Source organism: Lineus longissimus, chromosome 9, assembly GCF_910592395.1.
Source record: "Lineus longissimus chromosome 9, tnLinLong1.2, whole genome shotgun sequence".
Lineage (NCBI taxonomy): Eukaryota > Metazoa > Nemertea > Pilidiophora > Heteronemertea > Lineidae > Lineus > Lineus longissimus.
This window is the reverse complement of record NC_088316.1, coordinates 9,652,187-9,675,075: the sequence shown is the minus strand read 5'-3', so window position 1 is coordinate 9,675,075 and position 22,889 is coordinate 9,652,187. Positions and strand designations below refer to the sequence as shown.

Below are 22,889 nucleotides of genomic sequence, written 5' to 3'. Positions count from 1 at the left end.
CCGCGTGGGCTCGTTTTCCCGGTATAATTGACTGGAGATGCTGCTGTCAGACACGTCGGACTCCATTACGTCCATTGCGCTGGGCACTACACAGATACATGTGCTATAGAGAAGCGAAAGGGATGCATATGACGGTAGGTTGGCAGGTCAGTCAGTCGGTCGATCGGTCGGTCGGTCGGTCGGTCGGCGTTTTTCCGGTTACCTCTTTAGAGTATCGTTATCAGTTCCTTACCGCACCGACAATGATAGGCCATGGGACGAGTGGCAAAAATGTGTCTAGAAAAAGGATTCCGTTTGACAAATTAGCGGGCAAATTGAAAACAGTCGTTTTTGAGTAATATGGGGGTGCTGATTTCAAAAATCAATTTTTCTCCCGCGTAAAGTTGCACATTAAGTCAGAAATGAGACCCTTAATAGGGCCTAATGGTCCCAAAGTAGGGGTCAACAAGTTGATGTCATCGAAACATATCATCATGGGTATCAAAATGAAGGTCTATGGGGGTACTTTAACATTGCATAGTTTTTGGCCCCCTTAACGAACCGTGGGACCCCCCAAGGGAGGGTCAAAAAGGGCAAAAGTGGTAACTTTGACCCTGTCCCACGATCTTCATAGGGACTATAAATGGATAAAAACTGTTTTATTTGACAGTAATCGTATAGACCTTCAAAATGATACCCATGACAACACTCTCGGGGTAAGGGTTGCCGAGATAGTAATTTTGACCCCTTTTTAGGCTCCAAATTTAAGATCTCGAAAACCTTTTGCCCAAGGGTGTCGTCATGGGTATCTATGAAGAGGTCTATGTGAGTACTGTCGAATAAAACAGTTTTTATCCACATGCGGTGCCCATGAAGCTCATGGGAGCCTCCCTACATACACAGCCCTCGTTTTCGGGTAAGAGGGGGCCGCCGCAATATGAGATGCTGATGAAGTAGCATTTTCAACATTTTCCGAGAATGAGCCCGAAGCAGCTGCATGGGTTATGTCCTTCACTTTTACGCGAGCTCTTCTCCGAACTCTCTTCTCCTCCCTTCTCAATTTCGATTGTTGCCATTGGGAAAGCGCGAACCCGCTAAGGTCCTGCTTCTCCTCGTCAATGTCTGTCTCTTCCGAAAATGAAGACACCGAGGCTTCTGTCCCAGAGTCGGCTTTGGCAGCATCATTTGGAAGGCACACATTACAGTTCTCACCCGCTCCGTGGTTACCGCTCAGACTGGACACAAGGCTGAAGAGCTCCGCAATTTGCTTTTTCATGCGATTGATTTCGGTGTCTTGGTCCTTTACGGTTTTTAGGAGGATAGCATAGTCATCATCAGTGTTTCCCTTGGTTTGTGATGCCTGTGCAGCATCCGTTTGGTCATTTGCATCATCTGTTGCGGGTTTGAATATCCTGCCAAGCTCTTTGGAGTGCGACCTATTCACAATACTATAGCCTATGGGAAAAATATCGTCGACCAGTTTATGTTTGGCATTGCGTTTGACGAGACTTTTCTCACTGAGGTCTGGAAGACACTTGACACACACCGAGCACAGGTGTTTGCGAAGTTCATTGAGATTATTCTGTTGTAGTTTCGAAAGGGAGACTCTGATATCATTCTGAGCAAATTGAAAAATATTCCCAATCGACACCTCAAATAGGGTCACAAAGTTCGTCTCATTCTGCTTGGATTCAAGTTCCTCGAGGGTGTTTAATTCAGCCATTGGAGACGTCAGAGTCGCTGATGTACGATGGCACGCGCTGCCTGAGCTGGCGATCTCTTCAGAGAAACGGGCAGCGTCACATTTCGCACACAATAGTAGGTCTCCTTGTCTGAGACGAGTCTCCGATTGTCCTTGTGCATGCGGACACGGTCCGTCCGGCAATAAACAATGGAAAACGGCTTAATTCCCCTCAGACAGCCATATTACATGATCCTTTTTGAATACCAAGTATTTACAAAACGATAAGTGTGTTTTTTCAGCTGGTTGTTTATTGATTAACTTATCACAAACTATACCAAGCACATCATCAAACTTGTATCTAAAGAAATTATCTGCACCCCAGATCTCTGATCCATATAAACAGATTGGTTTAAGTAAGTGGTCAAAGAGATGAATGCATATCATAGGATTAAATTCATGACCTGAAATATCATATCTTAGTTTAAACAAGGTCTTCTGAGCCTTATTAGGTAATGTTTGTTTTGCTTGCAAAAAGACCCTGATGCATTCAAAATGATGCCAAGATAACGATAATTTTGTACATTGCGAAGTAACGTACCATCAAAAGACGGATTAGTTAAAAAAATTAACTTAAAAAACAGAAAAATATCCTTTTTCGGCAGCTGTGTAGATCAGGCACCAGTCTACTGATTCAGACGATTATTGTACCACTGAGCTGCATTTGCTCTCTACTACCAAATGGCATTTACTTGTTAGTCTTTCAGTTGAGCAATTCATCACCATGATGTATTGTATGTACAACTTTTCTATTTTACAACTGAGCCCAATTTTGAGGCAATGGTCCTGTTGTGTTCTTTTATTCCCCTATGTGTCGCTAGTGTACACACACATGAATTAGTAATGAGTGTTGCCATGGTAGAGCTTAGGTCAATTCAGTGGGCAGGTCGTGGAAATTAGCAATAATAGCTCACAGTGTTGAAAAATCGACTTTGATTAGTTTCTTTTTGTAATTCTAAACAACAAGGTTACAAGTAATACGTGTGAAAACTTTGTAGTGTATGCATGTAGTATTAGGTGGATAAAACCCCTTTGATGCAGGTGTGTCAGTTAATAATTGAGCATGACCGTGATCTGTCATCCCGTAATCATTTCAGGCCAGATAACCATTGAAATATGATGTTGGTTGGAACAGTGACATAATTATCGTTCCTTTCTATTGCATTGTTATAACTGTCCAAAGTCTATCGAAACCTAAAAATTTAATTTAATTTAATAATGCTGCTTGCTGACTTATCAAAGAGATATCTGGGGTCAGTAACAAATATTGCATAAACACTCCTAGTTTAAATCTGGGGTACTTGTGGCAAGAATTATCTAACCTCTTAAAGTTTATGTCTTCTGTCAACATGGCACACTCCTCTCATTAGGTGTCATTAGATCTGCCTCAAGAAAAACATTCCATTGACATAGGAACCTTTTTGTTTCACAAGCCTTATCAGAATATAGCAGGCACAAAGTACACCTGTTCTATTGCTATTCATGCCAACTCAGTTGATATATTACGAGTTTGTTTCACTTCATGTTGACAACTGTTGCTATGCCATTCATGTATTAATTTCTGCTCGTGGACTAGACAAACTTAAGGTGGAATTTAGTAGGTTGTATCATTATTCTGCATCCTGACTCATGTATCTCATATGATGTCTCATATGTATGAGGTGATACATGTGGAAGATATGTATTGTATGTGATAGCATAGGTAAATTTTGCAGAGTGGTCAGTAGCCGAGTAGGCACAAGAACAATTTTTGTTTTTTTTGGACCACATACGCTTTGCTTTGAGAATGAAGTAAAAGGATGACCAGTAAGTACAACATTATTATAACTTTATTTCGTATTGGAAAATTTGGCATATAAGTAATTCTATAGTGAAAATCTGCAATGTAGGCGATATGAATAGGCCTACATTAGTAGTTTGGCGTCAAGTTTGGGAAGGACAAGATTTTATTGGCTTGGGGTAAAATGTAAAGTGGACACATTTATTATTGGTTCATAGCAGCCTTCTAGATTTTCTGCAATTTTGGTCAAAATTAAATAAGGAACTTGAGCCATGGTCGTGGGCCATAGCCCCCCCCCCCCCCCCCCCATACATGTTGCAGGCCCTACCTATTCATGGTAGCATTGAAATATTATAAGTTTTCCATTTTTTACACTAGGTTATCCAATATATACATTATCATAATTTAAAAATCCATTCTTCTAATGTTGCAGAAATGATGACATGGCTGATGTTGCAATGAAAGGATGGACGAGCAACAACTTCTTTCAACACTTTCAACACACCTTGAAGGGTTGACTCTAGAAACAGCGGACACCAATGCAATTCCTTTGATCGAACTGGATGATTTTTATGCCTGGCTTAGGAAAATAAATGCAACGTCAAAAAGTTCAATGTGGCAGCTGTTATAAGTAAATATGACCATGGTAGCGGTATTCGGACTGTTGAGAACAAAGCAAAATTTTCCTTCTCTTCGCTTTTACGTTACATCTTTGCCAAACAGGATGAGGTGGAAATATGCAAAAGTGTTGCCAGTGATTTATCTAAACTACTGTTAAAATGTGCTTTTGGTGGAGACGCAGTGGATGTAAGTGCCAAGGGACTAGCAGTAACACCAAAACTTACGAAGCCAACTGTGTACGAACTGTACTGTGCATTAAGGGATGACGAGAATATCTTTGGTTCTTTGGAGGACAAGAAACTGGGCTTTCTTAATGAGGAGCCACCATACATTTGCAGTGAAAAATACAATGATCGGAGACTGTTCGATGAGGATACAGTTCATGGAAGAGAATACGATTGTGAAAGGAATGCCGAAGGATGCTGCCATAACAGAGACATGGCATTTGCCATCTTGTCAAAATCAAGATGTTTACAAATGCAAGGATACCCTGTCCTTGAAAAAGGCAGATATGAACCAGGCTTTGTTTTCTTTAACCCCAGCAGAAGTCAGACAGGAAGAATGTTTCAAACATGAAGCATTCTGGGGTCTAATTACTTCCTCCTTCATTGAGTTTCGGAAGAATGTTCCATATCGCGTTAAGCTGACCACTGCTGACCATGACAGGCGTGCATTGGACTGGTACAGGTTGGAACTGAACATTGAATATGCTGGTGGTGACGCTTTCTGATGAGAAGTTGGTCGTGACTGATGCAGTATCCTTGGACTTGTCCACAGCATCGTTCAATCATTGCTCTCTGAGCTGGCTTGATTCTGTACTTACCCAAATACTGAGACCAAATGCCTGTTGACTGTGCTTTAAGAGAGACTGGCGCCCAGTCAACAGACACCAACCCCTCAGACTCAGAAACCACAAACGCCCAACCCTTCCTGCTACCTTAATACTTCTGGGTGAAATGACATGTTATTCATATTACATGACTTTTCCATTCATCGATGGGTTGCAAAGCTTTATGCAACGTGCATAGCTAATCGGGGCTACCAGCAATATCACAGCAAGTTGGTGGGAGGTGTTATGTGTGTTATACGCAAATCAATCTATGCGCGCTCTATTGGAATATTTTGGCACTCTGTACTCCTCATGACCATCACACTCACTCATGACGGGCAGTTTTGGCCAAAAACAGTTGTGCATATAATATCATCTGGTGAAAGAATTTCTGACTTAATGTTTAAATTGCCATGTTCGACTGTAAGGGGAGGGCATTACGTAATTTTTAGACCCTAACCATTACAATCCTCCAAAATCTGCGACCGCCAAGTAGGGGTTGAAAATTGACAATTTTATTCAAAAATTTAGGAAATTCAAGTTAAAGGTTTTTTGAACTAATCCGTCTTTGATACTATTCAAGTGAAATTCGTTTTTTTTCGTATTTATTTCCAAATGCGCACGTTTGCAGTATAAACCCAATTGATTGATTGACTTCTGAAGGCCAACTGCGCAGCTGATAGAGATAACCATACAAGATCATCAGCATACAAAAGGCACCGAATTATTATTAACTGGAATAGTATCGGGCAAATCATTCTTAAACAGATTCAAAAGAAGAGGGCTCATTATTTCACCTTGTTTAACACCAGTTGTAACATTAAATGATTCAGTAGTATCATTATCAAATTTGATTCAGTCTGAGCTGTTTTCATACATATTCATAATAAGATCAAACATCTTACCTCTTATATTCTGTTTTAGTAATTTATAATAAAACCCTTTGTGCTAGACACTCTCGAAAGCCATCTTAAAATCGACAAAACAGGCAAAGAGTGTCTTTTAGAATCGTTCAACATATTTTTCTATTGGAGTTCTGAGGACAAAGATGTGATCCGCTGTTCTAGCCTTTTTCTTAAAACCTATTGTGGATGGACGCATGGGATTTGGAATCCCAATCAACTCAGAATTCTTGATACACTCTCGAGACGACTGGAAACAAACACAGCATTGGAAAAAATTAATTTATTCTCGGCACTGACATTCGCTCTCTGTGACTCGGTAAAGTGTCCAACGTCCAACAGAGGGAACATCTGAGTCACGACAGATTTAAAGGCGGGATGGCACGAACATACTCCCTCCGATTGGTCTAAAGGATCGCGAAGACTATCCAATCCATACGTGCCATTGCGCTCGAACAGTCCATTACCGTATTTGGTACCACGTAAAATGTCACTCAAAAAACAATGAAAGTGTCTGCCAGAACTTACACTGGCAGTGAAGTCCAATTACTGTCCTTGCATCAATCTACATTCACAAATCCAGAAAACGCGAAAAGATTGTATAGAATCCGATATGCACAAAAAAACACCATGTCTCGTCCGAAGTATTTTTGGCAAACCAAGATTAGCTGTGCGCAGAAAAATTGCCCATGGCAGAAATATTGTATAAGTTTTGGACCCATACAAACAACGAAACCAGAAACCCAGAAGGCTACCTACCCTCTAAATATGATAGCAACACAGCTCTCGCTTGGGATACTGCCATACAAGATCCGACATGAACTAAAGCACTATAGAATCGCATATCCGATATCCGATAACTGAATTTTGAACGATTCACTGAATCAATTAACCCTTAACTACACTGGGTTTGAATAATTGATATTCAAGCACTATTCTGTAGCAAACCTGGAAGAGGCCAAATACTACCAGAAGTTAGCAAATTAAAAAAACCATTTAGTGAGATGTCCAGATTAAAACACCACGGTAGCGAATAACTAAAATCGTGATGGTCTTTACCAAGTGAGCCCATTAAATGCACTGAAACAACTAATCACATCCTCGATCAACTTACTGAATCCAACAACGAACGAAGAGTTTCGCACAGAGTATGAGTCCGTCCTCCTCAATGTCCTTATCAGCAACCGTCTGCGTGCTTTCCTCAAGCAGACAAAGCTTGTGAACTGGACGTTTTAGAAAGGAATCTCCACGTTTCACTTACACGACACGAACATGACTACCATCTCCCGGATTCTGCCCATTGGCCAATGGACCCGAACCTTGTCGTCATCCGACACCAGTACCATATCTCCAATCTTGGCATTTCGTTGCGGTAAATGCCACTTCGCTCATTCTTGCGGGGTAGCCATGTACTCAGGTACGAATCTTCTCCAGAAGTGGTTTGCCAAAAGCTGGACGTGACGCCACTTCCGACAGTGATACTGATCTGTGTCCTCGAAATCTCCTTGAGGTAGAGATATGGCAGGTCACTGAATGAGCAAGTGCGCTGGTGTCAGCACCTCCTCATCCTTGCTGTCTTCGCTGCTTCTGCACAACGGCCGGCTGTTCAGTATCCCTTCGACTTCTACCACAGCAGAATACAGCACTTCATCGGAGACTAAGCTTGTGCCCCAAATGGCGTTAAGGCCAAGCTTAACCGACCTCACAAGCCTTTCACATATGCCTGATATGTGAGGTGCTTGTGGTGGCTAAAAGTGCCACTCCCGATTGATCTGACCTTGATTCCAAGCTGCCAATGCTTCGCTCAGCTCCCGATTTCCACCAACAAAGTTTGTCCCATTGTCAGACCAAATCTCTTCTGGCTGACCTCTACGACATGCAAATCTCCTGAGTGCATTCAGAAATGAGCTCGTGTCTAGGGAATCCGCCATCTCAAGGTAAATAGCTCGAACGTTTAAGCAGGTGAAAAGGACTCCCCAAAGTTTGGTAGTACTTCTTCCCCTTTTGGTCAGCATCGGCCCAAAATAATCCACACCAGAACGTGTGAACAGGGGATCATACACCCTCAGCCTGTAGTCTGGGAGTTTCGCCATCATTTGCGTCATCCGCTTTGCATGTCGCTTGCGGCATCCAATGCAAGCTCTAAGTACCTTCTTTAGGAGGGCACGGGCTCTGCAAATCCAGAACTCTTCGCTCAACTTGGCGAGTACGTGCTCCTGACCGGCATGACCAACAGCATCATGGAAATAACGAACCAGCACGTCCGCTACGTGATCATGGCTTGGCAGTATTATCGGAAATTTACTGTCAAAGGACATCGGTGCTTTTGCCAATCTTCCTCCAACACGTAACACCCCATCGACCAACACAGGGTTCAGTCGATGCAACTGACCTTTTTGCTCAGACTCTTCCCGTCTGTTGGATGCTGTCAATTTCTTCAGCAAACGCAACTGCCTGCACCAACTTTACAACCGTGAGTTTCACTTCAACCAATTCCTGGACCGTGATTTCTCGAATAACTGAAGACTTGTCTCTCAGGTATCTGCAGAACTTTGTCAGAATCGACACAGCTCTCAGCAATCTGGTCCATGATGAGTATCTCTGCAGATTATTCTCGACTGACGGTGCTGATGTAGCAACCGTCCCAATAAACTTCTCTTCCTTGATCTCCGAATCATTGCCAGGCAAACACGGTACACCTTTGGAGTAAACGAAGTGTACATTTCCAAGTTGCTGACCAAATTGATATCGTACATGGCTTTTTCTACATATCGACGTCATATCAGATGACCGAATGCTCAGGAGTGGGCAATGATGAGGAGATTACCAGGCAATGGAGTTGGGATTATCGATGGTTCGCCACAACTGATCAGGAGGCCGTATCGAGGAAACCTGCAACAACTGTTCTACTCAGGTCACCGCCACTCCCACGTGATGAACGCGCAGTTGCTGGTTGATTCGGAGAATTACGAAATCAGATGCCGTCCTGGTTTCCAGGGATCAACCACTGATGCTCTCTGCTACAGGTAGTTCCTGATATGCAATTTCTTTTATTGGTTACCAACAACCAGATCATTTTAAAAGTAACAATTCATTATCTCATAAGTTAACGATGCTATCCCCTGATGGTGAATGTAGGAACTAGGCAACTAAAACACACGAAACATTTGGTTTTGGTTTTATAGTGAAAATTGGACAGATCATTCCTCAATCCTGATTTTTTGTAGGATAATGGAAGAACCATTGGTACCACACGGGACGAACATTCTGGCAGATCAAGGGTATCCAGATGAGGTCCCACTCGTGGTGACCCATGGCCGTGGAAGAGAGTTCAGGGCTGGACGGGTGAGAATCGAACACTGTCTTCATGACATAAAGATTGTTCGGGCAGCAGGTGTTCGGTCACGACATCGCCGAAGAACAATTCCCGCAATTTTTGGTTTGGCAGGTGGTTTAAGGAACATGCGCAGAAACAGCTTCAGAAGAATGAATGTCCTCGTTGGTTAAGTCATTTAGGGTTAGAGCTTTATAGATGTCCCACTTTATAGATGAGGCACCAATTTCTGACTACCTCCGTTTTAAGTAAAAGTTAAACGAATCTGAAATTATTTTAATGGGCAGGGACCAGGCTATACTCAATTCCTTTTTCGGAGAGACCACCTGACTCGGCCAGTGTTTGGTGCTTCATTATCATGTGGCCTGTCATTTTTCAATCCATTAACTACTTCAGTTCAGGCTTATCCAAAGCACCCATTATTGGTGGAGTCACGTGGTCTCTTACAAAAAAGATTAGAGTATTTCTCTTTGTATATAGTGCATTGCTGGTTTAGACCAGCGGAGACGGTATGAGAAAAATGAAGAGAACAAAGAAAAATACTGTAAAGATACGAATAAAGTTTATTCTTATCTATACATGGCCTTTGCTGTTGGATCATTCATCATCAAGATGCAGGTTCTGTCTCATAAATCGGATCATGTATCCTCTAAGTTCATCTTCCTCGGCCTCTCTTGCCGCCATCCTGTGTAACATGTCTCTCATCATCAACTGATTCTGCGCCTGCAATTGTCGGAGTCCACCCCTGAAATTCAAATTTATCATCAGTTGTTCCAATAGTTATCATCAGTTGTTCAAGGGAAGTATTTAGATGGCAGGACAGGGCATTGGTGAGTGGTTTGGAACACATACTATTTTCCTTCATCTAGTAGTCGGATAAGTATCTCAGTTTAGACATGGCCAGCATCTGCAATAGGTTATTGATGTATCATCAGCTTATATAAGACTATCACCTTGGAAGTTCATTCGCAGCTCCCTCTTGTCCGACTGGCTCTTGTTGACCACCGTCTTGTTCACCACCATCGTTCATTCTTGCCACTAGGTCGGCAGCTTCGTTGGCCTCTGCTTGGTTCATCTGAGCCTGGATGAATAAAGTTTAAGAGGTATGACACAAGTTTTTTCTGACCAGACTAATCAATAATATAACTGCTTTCACGCCAGTAGTAGCCGAACACATGCGGGCAAATATCCCGAGAACATCACGAATACTGATTGGTTGATTGATGATTTTGCAAGAGCAACTCTTGGAAAGTATAAAAGTATTGAATTACCTAAAACATTTCAAAGCGTCAGACAAGGTTGGTCCTCGAACATTGCATACTTACAGCTAACTCTTCTGGATTGTTTAATCCATCAAAATTGAATACAAATCGATCATCCCTCCTGGATCAGCAGGCAGATGGCCATCTACAATTTCCCGTCTTCTTATTGCTCGACGAACAACGCGGAGGCGATTGATGATGCCATTGAGGTGTCCATTGTAGATGGCGTGCGCATGCGGCGTCAACTCCTCCCGTCCTGCCAGGAAGGCCCCGATCCTGGCGTTGTCATTGCCCAATTCATGTTGGGCTTCGCGAAATGCTTGGATTTCCTCATCGGTTACTGCATCTGGGCGCTGCCTTCTTGCCATTCTGATCTGTACTGTGCCTGCTGACAGTCCAACTGACAGTGATTCAAGACTGTCTGGGCCAATACAATGGCGGTACCACAACCCAGACTGTCCTCGAGATTACAGCAACCAGTTATGTTTTTTTTCAATTAACTTTCTTGGCATTGGAAATAATGTGCTATTGATGTAGGCCTAATAGATCAGGGTCTTACCGTTTAGGCCTAAACTCACTCATGCGACCCAATTGTATTCCAGAATTCAGAACCTTGCCCAGTTCTGTGTTATCTAACTAGGCCTTACATTATAACAATAATAATAATAATAATAGTAGAAAATTGTGTCATATTCCCCCAGACAGTGTCAGGACTGGGACTGTCCTGAGTAGGTAACAATGTTAATTCGACCACAATTCCAGAGCTTCGGGAATGTCCCTGACAGAAGGACATGATTAAATAACTTTGTGTAAATATGAAGGTATTTTGGTAACGATGCCTTAATCATTTCATTACTGATTCTATCAGGACCAACCGATTTACCAAGTTTAAGGTCTTTAACTACCTTGGAAACTTCTGCTTTAGAACTTTCTAAATCCAACTGAGTAAAAGACGGTTCTGATGTTGATGAAGAAATCTCCCTCAACATTTCAGGAGGCGTATTCGGTTCTTCTTAAACCAATACATCGTTTAGAGGAGAATCCGGGTTGCGAAGTTCATCAACCAATTTCCAAAAATTCTTTGGGTTCGAGTTTGAAAAGGATTCAATTAATTTCTGCTTAACCTGAAGTTTTTTCAATTTCAAATTCGTCTTATATTGCTTCTTCTCCATAAATAACTTACCTCTAATAAACAGTCATTTGGATTCTTAACAAGCTGTTTCCCTATAACTATAAGGTCTTTCCTAATGCGAAAGCAAGCTTTATCAAACCACTTTTTGTTTTTCCGTGAGATCACTATATCTTTATGAAATGTTCGTTTCATATACTTCCCAAGTTTAGCTGCCTTTCGGGCTGCTGATATTAGGATGTTATTCAAGTCCGTCACATTCGAGTCAATACCGTCAAGTGGAATGTGACTGTTCTTTACCAGTTCAATTTTTTCCAAACATGCTTGAGAAGAAAGGGCCTCTTGAAAAAGGTTTGTTGAATCACCACCCCATATAAATTTGGGTGGTAATGGTGTTAGATTTACTCGGTCAGTGACAATAGTAGATCCATCCTGAGAATGATCTTTGAGTGTCAGCCTCAATGAAATCATACAGTGATCACTGAGATCCTCAAACAGATCATGAACTCTAAAAAACAAAATATCTGTGAAAGTGCTAAAATATGCTAAAGAATAATCTACTGTGCTGCTGCCGTTCCATTTATGGCAAGTAAACGCACCTCTCGTGTCTCCCAAAATGCGTTCATTTAAAATCTTTATACCAGAATTCAATAAACGATCTACATACTCTGCTGGGTGAACAGTTTTATCTCTATTGAGCCTGTGGAGATTTACAAAGTCCATAGTATCATCAGACAGATACGAATTAGGAAGGGAGTCATACAAACAACGTCGTAATCTTGAATAAATTACATGAAGGATTGGGGGTCTTTATCGAAGGTTATGGATAAGATTAAAAATATAACATAAAAATCCCAAGCAAAAATGTGCATTTGTCATGAATATCGACACACTATGGAATTTCAAATGCCAAAATATGATGGTCATAAAGCACAGTTCATGTGCTCATGTGAATTTTTAAAAAGGCACATGAAATTAAAAAAGTGATTTTTGGACATTTTTCTAGTGTTCGTTACATAATGAAGAGATGTAATTCGGTGCATCAAAATACAACAAATATATGACCAACTAAATTATATCATACTCTGCTGAAAACTGCATTCAAATATCTTATTTTATCTCTGTGATATTTTTAAAAAAAACGGTGGACATTTACTTTCTTGTCGGACTGTACATCCACATGAACAACAACGACCGATGATGCACGCATAATAAGCAGAACCGGATTAAATCACAGGAACTTACCGAAAATTATAAAAATATGTGTTACTTCGAATATCATAGAAAAACGGAAGTTCCCAATACATATTGGTCGCTAAACCGATACGATTATCCACCGTGATGATGGGTTTCCGTTAAAGGATCGTTATGATCTCGGAGACATGTGTGTAATGAAGGTCCTATACAATTTTTATGAAGAATTGAATTGGTAGTTGTCACTGTGGTCAAGCGCATCACATGCATACAATAAGAACAATACGATATAAAGCGAGCTCGACTGGTATTTGAATAAACCCTCATAACACTCTGCGGCTGCGGTCGATAGGCTCTTCTCATTGGGTTTGAGAAGTTGGCTCCCAGTTCTCACATACTTATTCGTGCCCATTTTGAAATTTGTTATTTTGCCTGCGATTACCTCCAGTATGGGCGTGAATCAGGACCTGGGAGTTAGGTCAAGTAATACCCAGTTCTCAATTCAATTTTCTCTTAAATATTAACCATCCGAATTCCGATAACTCCTTCGATTGGTTTTAACCCCTTGTTACTCAAGCTCCCGATTCTCATTGCTTGCTCCCGATTCAACTGGATGTCCGCTTAACCGTTTGTAACTCCACTTCCCGATTGAAATCCTAGCTCCCAATTCAACTCCAAATTCGTTTAACCCTTCCCGGATCAAAATGCTAGCTCATTATTCATTTTCCGAATCGTTTTACCCTTTCTTATTCCATTTCCCGATTCAAATGCTAGGTTCCGCTTCAATTACCAGTCAGTTCAACCCTTTAGTCCATTTCCCGGTTCAAAGTGCTAGCTGCTTATTCGTTTTCCAATTCGTTTAACCCTTCTTACTCCATTTCCCGATTCAAATGCTAGCTCCCAATTCAACACCCAATTCGTTTAACCCTTTGTAGCTCCATTTCCAGTTTCAAAGTGCTAGCTCCTAATTATTCGTATTCCGAGTCGTTTTCCCCTTTCTTACGCCATTTCCCGATTAAAAAAGCTTGCTCCCAATTCAACTCTCAGATCAATAAACTTTTTCTTAGTCCATTTCCCGGTTCAAAATGCTGGCTCCTTATTCATCTTCCTAATCGTTTAAGCCATTCTAACTCCACTTCCCGATTCAAATCCTAGCTCCTAATTCAACTCCTAGTTCCTTTAACCCTTTCTCAGTCAATTTCCCTGTTCAACATTCTAGCTCTTTATTCGTTTTCCAATTCGTTTTACACTTTCTTACTCCATTTTTCAATTCGTTTTACCCTGTCTTAATCTTACTCCATTTTCCAGTTCATTTCGTCATACCATAACCAGTGATTTTCAATATACATGTACTCTGCCTTTTGTATACGAGGTAGGAGTATCAAAAACCTGTATCTCAGGGTGAGTTTATTTAAGCCTTTCTTACACCATTTCCCGGTTCAAAATGCTGGCTCCTTATCCATCTTCCTTATCGTTTAAGCCATTCTAACACCATTTCCCGATTCAAATCCTAGCTCCCAATTCAACTCCTTGTTCCTTTAATCCTTTCTAGGTCAATTTCCCGGTTCAACATTCTAGCTCCTTATATGTTTTCCAATTCGTTTTACCATTTCTTACTCCATTTTCTAGTTCATTTCGTCCTACCACAACCAGTGATTTTCAATATTGTCATATCCAGACAGTTCTTTAACTCATGGGCGACTCTCTAAAAGAATCCAACAGAAAGACGAATATTCTAAAAAGCACTTTGTTCAACGTTAATTATAATTACATACACTATATAGCTCTACTCTGATGCTGATGCGATGCTATCCCCTGCATCCAACTCTGAACTGCGTCATCCAATCACGAAGCGACTACAACAGATGTCGTGACGTCAAGCTCTATAATGTAAACAAACACGCACGACGGAGAACGGCCGCAAATGTGGTTCAGAACATCGCTGATAAAAGTATGAAAACGGGGAAATATAATGAAATGAACACACAGGTTTGATTCTACATTGGCAGACGAATCAAACCTGGTATTTAGTTTAGAAATACACATCGATGGGAGACCGGGCAAAATGCCGAGTTTTAGCGAGAATACACAGTGAAATATACGCGCAGAAACCGCGCTCAAAGAAAGTTCTGAATCACAAATGCAACGATGAATATACTTATAAAACCTATATAAAACTAATCAGAGAGTACTAGTACATGCCTCCCGAGAGTATCACCCTGCTATACTTAGCCAAATTATGATAAAATCAATAAATAGAAGTGCGTTTGCACGGATGACTCACATAAATTATCTCCCGGAAGAACCGCTTCCAAATAAGGCAATGACGTCGTCATGACGACGGAAACATTGGGTTTCCCCAGAAAGGGGCGTGGCGCCCTGGCATTACAATATACTCCGCCTTTTGTATACGAAGTAGGAGTATCAAAAACCTGTATCTCAGGATGAGTTCATTTAAGCCTTTTTACTCCATTTCCCGGTTCAAAATGCCTATATTAAACCTATATAAAAACCAGCTATAAATCGACTATAAATCGACTATAAATCGACTATAAAGCTATAAATCAGCTATAAAACCAGCTATAAATCGACACTCAGATCATTCAACCCTTTCTTAGTCCATTTCCCGGTTCAAAATGCTGGCTCCTTATTCATTTTCTTAATCGTTTAACCCTTTCCAACTCCATTTTCCTATGCAAATGCTAGCTCCCGATTCAACTCCCAATTCGTTTAATCTTTCTTAGTCTATTTTGCAGTAATCAAAGTGCTAGCTCCTTATTCGTTTCCTGATTCGATAAACCTTTTCAAACTCCGTTTTCTGGTTCAAATGCTAGCTCCCGATTAATCTCTCTACTTTGACTGGATGTGATTTTGTGTAATAATGTACTAACAATGGTAATGACTCTGTCTCACAGCTGGGATTGGATTTTGCTATGTCCACGTGCTAGCAGTGTCGAACATTGTGTCGTAAGGCTAGGACTGAATGTGGACGTGTTTCCTACTTGCTAGCATTGTAGATGATTGTGTCTCGTGGCAAGCACTGGATGTGACAGTGACTCCTTCGTGCTAGGGTGTGGTGATGAATGTGTCTCAAGGCTAGGACAGCTGGGTTTGCCAATGACTCGTACATATAGCAATGTAGGTGATTGTGTCTCGAGGTCTGGGTGTGGAAATGGGCCATCGAATGGATGTATTAAATTACGAGTTGGCATTTCTCGATGCATTAATTGGATCGTGTGATAATATAATAGAGTGATACATTGGGATGGCTGAGCGATTTAATTTTTCACACCAGGTGCGGCCATTTTGTTTTCCATATATGGCATAATTTATGCAGCATCGTCATTGCATGTAGAATGTACGTTTTTCGAGAAAAAAATTGGGATCCTTGCGAGAGCTAAGCGAACTAATTATCGCGCGCTAAAACAAAAGGTAGGTCATTCAGTGCGGTGACCGGCGCGCGAACTCAATGGGGATTTCCAAAACCAAAAACGTCAATTCATTCGTATGAATAAATGAATAAATTATGACGCGTTTGCCATATATGGAAAACAAAATGGCCGCACCTGGTGTGAAAAATAAATCGCTGGCAGAGTAGCTGGGGGTATGTAGCAATTTTTTATGTACTTTTAGGACATGCCTACTTTTAAGCTGTTTCTTGCCCTGGGGGATGTTGTCTTTTGGGCGTCCGATTTCTAGTAAAATAGATGATCTAATTTTTTCGAGCGATGAGTGGATTACGCGATTACGGAAGGTATCGTGATTATCTCTTCAATTTTGGGTGTTTTGGGGGGCCGGAATTTTTACAAAATATATTTCTTAAAAACTTGAAACTTCGTACTTGCCTGTGTGGCTGTTGGAATGCTTCCGGGCGGGCTCATTTAGTGGGTTTTTGGTGGGGATGAAGCGGAAAATAGGTGACTTATAGGGGAGTTCTCCAGTGCCTAAAAAACCTGCGTACTCAGGCGGGGATCAGATCTTTTTCTAGTACTTGTTTTATAATCCTCAGATAAGCAAATCAGTTGTGTGATCATCCAGTCACCAAAAGAGGCAAAGGGGTACAACAATTTGCTGCAGTGTTTTTAGAAACTACATTATGTAGAAAGTTCGCATATATCTTCTAACAATAAGCTTCTTTTAATTTAAAAATGACTGAAAAATAGCGAGTTATAACTATCTAGTTTGACCAGTGTTGGTCATATTGCGCGCTGTCCATTGCTTAATCTAACCCGCCTATTGTCCGACAGCTGATATCCCATTGTAATGCTCGAAGATCTGTTCAGGGATGAGGCTCATGGGCAAATAAGCCCAATCTTGGGAGGACCTGAATTGTTCGAATTAGGTTCTGAGGGGCCGGTAAACGTAATGAACGCACGGCAAATTCGAAGGTTCGTCCGATTTTTGGCAAGTTGGATTTCGTACCCCTCGACCGAACCACTTTCACCTCAGATGTTTTATTTTTTCAGATCTCATATGCTGCTACTTCGCCCGCCCTCAGCAACACGGATTATTATCCGGATTTTTATCGCCTTGTTGCCGCCGATTCATCACATAACACTGCTCGGAGGATTTTTATTCAACATTTTGCCTGGAATACTATTGCCACAATCACCGAAGATGCAGAAATTTATACACTCGTGAGTACATTTATCTAAAGATCATTTATACATAATTGTATCCGCCTACGTCGTACATCATGACCCAGAAGTATCCCTAAATGAATTTCCTCTCGGGATACTCTGAATGCATTACCTTGAAAAAACACCTCGGGTGGAGGATCATAACACCCAAATACAAGAAATTTGCTTTTCAATGCGTTGAAAGAAATAATATACTCAAGCGAGAACTCACTCGCAACCTTCAACAATTTCCTAAGCCCGAATAATGACGGCGCTAAAATAATGACATCATCTGCATAGGCAAAGGCGCCAAAGAACATGCTGCCAATGTGGCAGCCAACCCCAGATTTACCCAATTTATCTAAAAGTTCGTCAAGATATATACCGAACATTACTGGTGATAAGACACCTCCTTGTTTCACACCATTCCTAACTGAGAATTCCATTGATAAAACCTCACCCCACTGTACTTGCATGATCTGATTTGTATATAAATTGGCCAGAAGTCGTGCAATTAAAGGGCACAGGCCTTTCTTCATCAATACCTTAAATATTTTAATGAAATGAACACAATCGAAGGCCTGACTTGCATCAAGCATAACACAGTAGACTGCAGTTTTGCAGCTATTGTAATATTCTATAACCTCATTCACAACAGTGCTGCATGTAGCCGTTGACATCCCAGCCTTAAAACCTAACTGGGAGTCAGATGTAGATAAAATAGAATCGTACTTCTCTAATAGGATGTTATCAAGAATCTTGCCAATAATGCTGCTCAGAGAAATACCTCTATAATTCTCTGATGAACATAAAGACTTCCTATTATTTTTAGGTATTGGTATTACATAAGACCTTGTAAAATTAGTAGGACAGTAACCATGTGAGATTATCAAACTAAGCAGAAACGATATATACGTATAAAGTTTAGGACCACCATTTATAAAATGATAAGATCTAATGTCTGAAATACTGTCCTTTTTTCCCGCTTTAAGCTGTTTCACCCCCCAACCAACTTCTTGCACATTAACTCGATGATCATTCTGGCATTGACCAACACAGCAATTTTGTAAAATACTATCATTTAGACTCATTTTCAACTCATGCATTTCATCAACTTCATTCGGAACTGAGTTGTATAACCTACTGAATTTATTTGCAAAAACTTGACATATCGCCTCACTCTACTCAACACCGTCCATAGTATTAGGTGTCACACGACCTGTACCTTTTATTTTCTTTACATCTGTCCAGAATTCCTTACTACTCTTACCCCTAGTTGAGTTTGCCAATTTTTCTGCAGTTACCTTATCTTGATTCTTTTTCACCCGTTTTACCGCTAAATGATATTGTGCCCTAGTGTGGCGACGTATGTCTGCGACGTTACCATGTCTTGGTCTCCCATTTTCCTTCCATAACTCATGCTAAACTGAGCCCGTCTGTTTTGCTCACTGATTTCTTCGTCCCAACCTGCTCTACCGCGAAAGGTACTCTTATTACTAAAAGGTATGGTTTCATCACCTACCCTAACGCATGCCGATACTATATCATCGTGGAATTTTTCTATATCCCCAGTGTGGTTCGTACACGAGTAATTATTACAACTAAGTGCATGAAAGGGAACATTTATTTCGCCTAATTTGGCTGTTAATAAAATACTTCCTGATACCTCACAATGTCGTCTTGAGCGACACTGTCCCATAACTGCGTTTTTACCGCCTTTCTATCATTGATATCGGACTTTTTATCAGTTTGATTATTTACTTCAACAACCAGTTGTAAACTAGAGTGGTCAAAGAGGTTGTCTGCTTTGTGCAGGGCACTATATTTTTTGATTCTATTAAAAACACTCTCCGATACCAGAAAATGATCGATGAGTGATCTGTCACCTGTTATTTTGCTCCCATATGTGTAATCTACGTCACAAGTAGTATGTGTCTTTCCACAAAGTAAACTCCCCTCTTCCATAAATTTTAAGAGAGCTCGGGTATGTGCTGAATCAGCTCTACTAAAATCTGTGTTCCAGTCACACACCCATTATAATATCCGGGGTATTTGCAGCTGCAAGTATCGCAGAGATTTCTTCTGGTGGCCTCCCGAATTGGTCGGCATGTACACATTTAACAATATAACTTTGTTTTCTATTTTTTAACTTTTAACCTCAACAGCACATACACGTTTCGAAACCCATTGTACAGGTATAACAACTGCATCCATTCTTTGGTCCCAGGCAATCGCCACGCCTCCGTGCGGCCGGCCAACCAGCAATTGCTCAACGTTCATACCAGTAACACCATGAATGTTCACATTGATACCCAATTCACCTCTAAGTTTTTGCAATTGGTCTTCAAACTGCCAGTGTTCTTGCAGTAATAAAAAGTCAGTGCATGCGTTCAGTTCACACATGTGTTCAACTCGCTCTGATCCGAGTCCATTGCTATTGTACGAAGTTCAGCAAGCCCATAATCATACAACTAACAAGAAAGAGTTGGGTACTGGTGATTGTTTTATCACTACTCTTGGGAAACAAATACTGTCTTTTCATCGATAAACCACCGGTTCCTAATATTCAGGCCAAACCCACCTTATGATGGTACGTAGTAGAGGATCACAATACACGCATGGTAACGACCAATAGCAGTAGACTGTCAATTTGGAAGGCAGGCCTAGGTTTTAGAGGAGCTGCTGTATGTTTCGCAGGTGACCTAATAGGGTTGCGTCATTTGTACGGACGAGTGCCGCGGCGGAATAATACGGGGTGTCCCACAAAATACTCCACCGGTTTTTACAGGATGTTCAATTTCAAAATTTGAGTACCTTAAAAAGCGTAAAAAAGGCATATCAAGGCTTGTTTGCTAAGTGTAATGGATGATTGAGAGGAACTTCGAACAACAATGTCTGGTCCATAGTTTGGAATCCGGGAGAATTACCTTAGCATTTTAGTTGGGACAACACGTACGCCTAATAGGGCAAAAAATGTTGAGTAATCAGTGAGGTTTCAGGCGTATGTAAAGTTTGGGTAATGTCGGAAACCTCTTCTTGCCTTGCCTACAACTTGTAGAAATATGGATGAGCCACTGCCTAAAAGAAAGCGTAGTTATTCCATGACGGAGAAGCTGCGATACCTGCGATACTTTGAGGTTGCCACTGGAAATGGCACTGTGCGAACGATGACAGAATTTGCCAACCACCACAACATACCTTTTGAGACGTTTCGCAGGTGGAACCGTCATGACCTGGAATTGAAGGAGGAGCAGAACCGGGGCAAAGACCAAAAGGTGAAGCAGAGGATGATTGGTTACTGGCCTGAGGTCGATGACCAACTAGAAATTTGGTTCCGGGATGTTCGGCGAAGACGTCTACCTGTTGTGATCCAAGATGTCCAGGAGAAGGCCGTGCAACTATTCCAGACCTGGTGGGAAGCCCTCCCAGAAGAGCGCCGACAACTCGCCACAGAGGCAAAACCACTAATGCATGATTTCCATGCATCCAACGGCTGGGTGGAATTTTTTTGAAGAGGAAGGACATCAGCCTGCGGAAGGTCATGAAGAACACTACCACCATTCCAGAAAACGCCGTTGTCCTGGTTCGAAACTTTCGTGATGAAATAACCAACACCATCGAAAATGTTGGTATACGAATGCGCCTGTTCTTCAACATGGACCAGACTTTCCTCCTTTTTGACCTCCGCCTAATGTACACCCTCAATGAGAAATGTGCCAAGGCTGTTGATGTACGAACCTCCAGGAAGAATGCAAAGCTGGGATGTTCTGTTACACTTCGCGTGGCGGCAAATGGCGATAAGATGCGAGCCCACATCACCTTTCCGAGAAGAGGACTTGTTCGCGCGCTTCGAGCTCTGGAAGAGGCCGAGTTGCCCGAAAACGTTGTGGTCACATCGTCCGCCACGGGATGGGTCAGACAGGAGACGAGTCACCATTGGCTTGACGAAATCTTCATCCCATACGTCCATGAGGCCCATGCTGAACATTTCATACTTTTGGTAGATCAGTTCAGAGTACATCGAACGGAGAACTTCAGGAATCGTCTCACTGCAGAAGGGGGCAGACTCAACTTTGTACCGGCCGGATGCACATCTTTGGCACAACCCCTGGATGTGGCTGTCATGAGATCCTTCAAATGTCACGCCAGACAAGCATGGAAGTCATGGAAGACCGAAAACACCAACGAAGCAGGCCAGTGTGATCCAATTGGACTCAGAGATGTTGTCAACATCGTCAGCCGTGCCTTGGAAGCGATCAGCCCAGAGGTCGTCGAGCATGGATTTGAGAAAGCGTTACGCCCACAGAACATAGACGCAGGTCCACACCCAGTTCCGGATGACGACGAGGACGACGAACAGGGGGTAGAATTCCTCAATCTGCCTGATGAGTTTGAGCCTGAAATAGCAGGGCAGTAAGCAATCGGGTCAACAGAGAAAATCGACAACCGGACCAGAATAAAAATCCAAAATAATGAATAAAAAAAAACAAACAAATGAGAAATAAAAAATAAAAACAATGAATAAAGGCAAAAAAAGATGAATAAAGATTGGATGAAAGCCAATCTGAATAAACCTGAATGCATGAAGCATCGCTGTCTTGAAGCGATGCTGGTAGAGCCCCCAAAAGGCCTGTGATGCCCACTCAAACGCGTTTTATGTGAGAAAGGGTTAACGTTGATCTATCAAACAGACCCAAACCGCAAAACCGCACTGAAACCGCAAACTCAGACCGCAAACCACAATAAACGCGAGCGCTTTGCATATCCTATGTGTCTCGTTAGGCCAATCTGTCATTCTACTAGTAATACACCTACTTCATTCAACTTTCGACCAATGAGTGAAATGGTATTGTGCCCTGTGCTCGCGGTAGGCGTATGCATTAATCCTAATGAACCGGTCTTACATCGATGAAAAGACGGTATATCATGATTTGTCCTCGGTGTTTTCATCCTCCTTTTTGGAGGGACGTTGTACTTTCTTACACGTAGGCCTTTAGGCCATAATGCGTCGTCAAATAATCTGCTGAATTCTGACTTCGCTACAATTAATCGGAACGATCTAAACTTAGCATTGGCATGCGACACTAGCTGTAATCCCCTGATTTCAATCTTGTTATCAGCGAGATGTTTCATAAGGTCCTCTTTCTCGGTGAAAGGGTCAAGCCGAAAAATAAACAAGTCCCTGTTGGGTTCAGAAGCACCTTTGAAACCACAATTCGCATCTGATATGCCTGTGATCACCCTCGGTCCCCATTTCTCTCTCCTTTTTAACTTTTTCTGTTCATAACTGGATACTCGATATTCCCCATCATAATCATCCGCACTAGTTTCACTCAGGGACCGGCAACTTCCCCTCAATCTTAACACGTTTTGGGGCATAGGCGGATTAGTGCGCCCGTGGCCACGCGCACTTCTAGAACCCCGCCCCCTACTCATAGGTCTGGATTTCGAACTATATATTATACTGTTGAAAGTCATCTGGCCAGTGACTCCGCTTTC

The 22,889-nt window shown here is 41.7% G+C and overlaps 1 protein-coding gene across 2 annotated transcripts in view; it reads left to right on the top strand.

Moving 5' to 3' along the window:
* LOC135493844 (gamma-aminobutyric acid type B receptor subunit 2-like) overlaps positions 1–22,889 on the top strand; it is a 600,170-nt gene that overhangs the window by 169,015 nt on the left and 408,266 nt on the right. The window contains exon 3 of one of the 2 annotated variants that reach the window (XM_064781458.1): positions 17,238–17,408. The exons of the other annotated variant lie outside the window; for it this stretch is intronic. Coding sequence (XP_064637528.1) covers positions 17,238–17,408 — 171 coding nt within the window. The remainder of the gene's footprint in view (positions 1–17,237; positions 17,409–22,889) is intronic. 2 annotated transcript variants of the gene reach the window in all.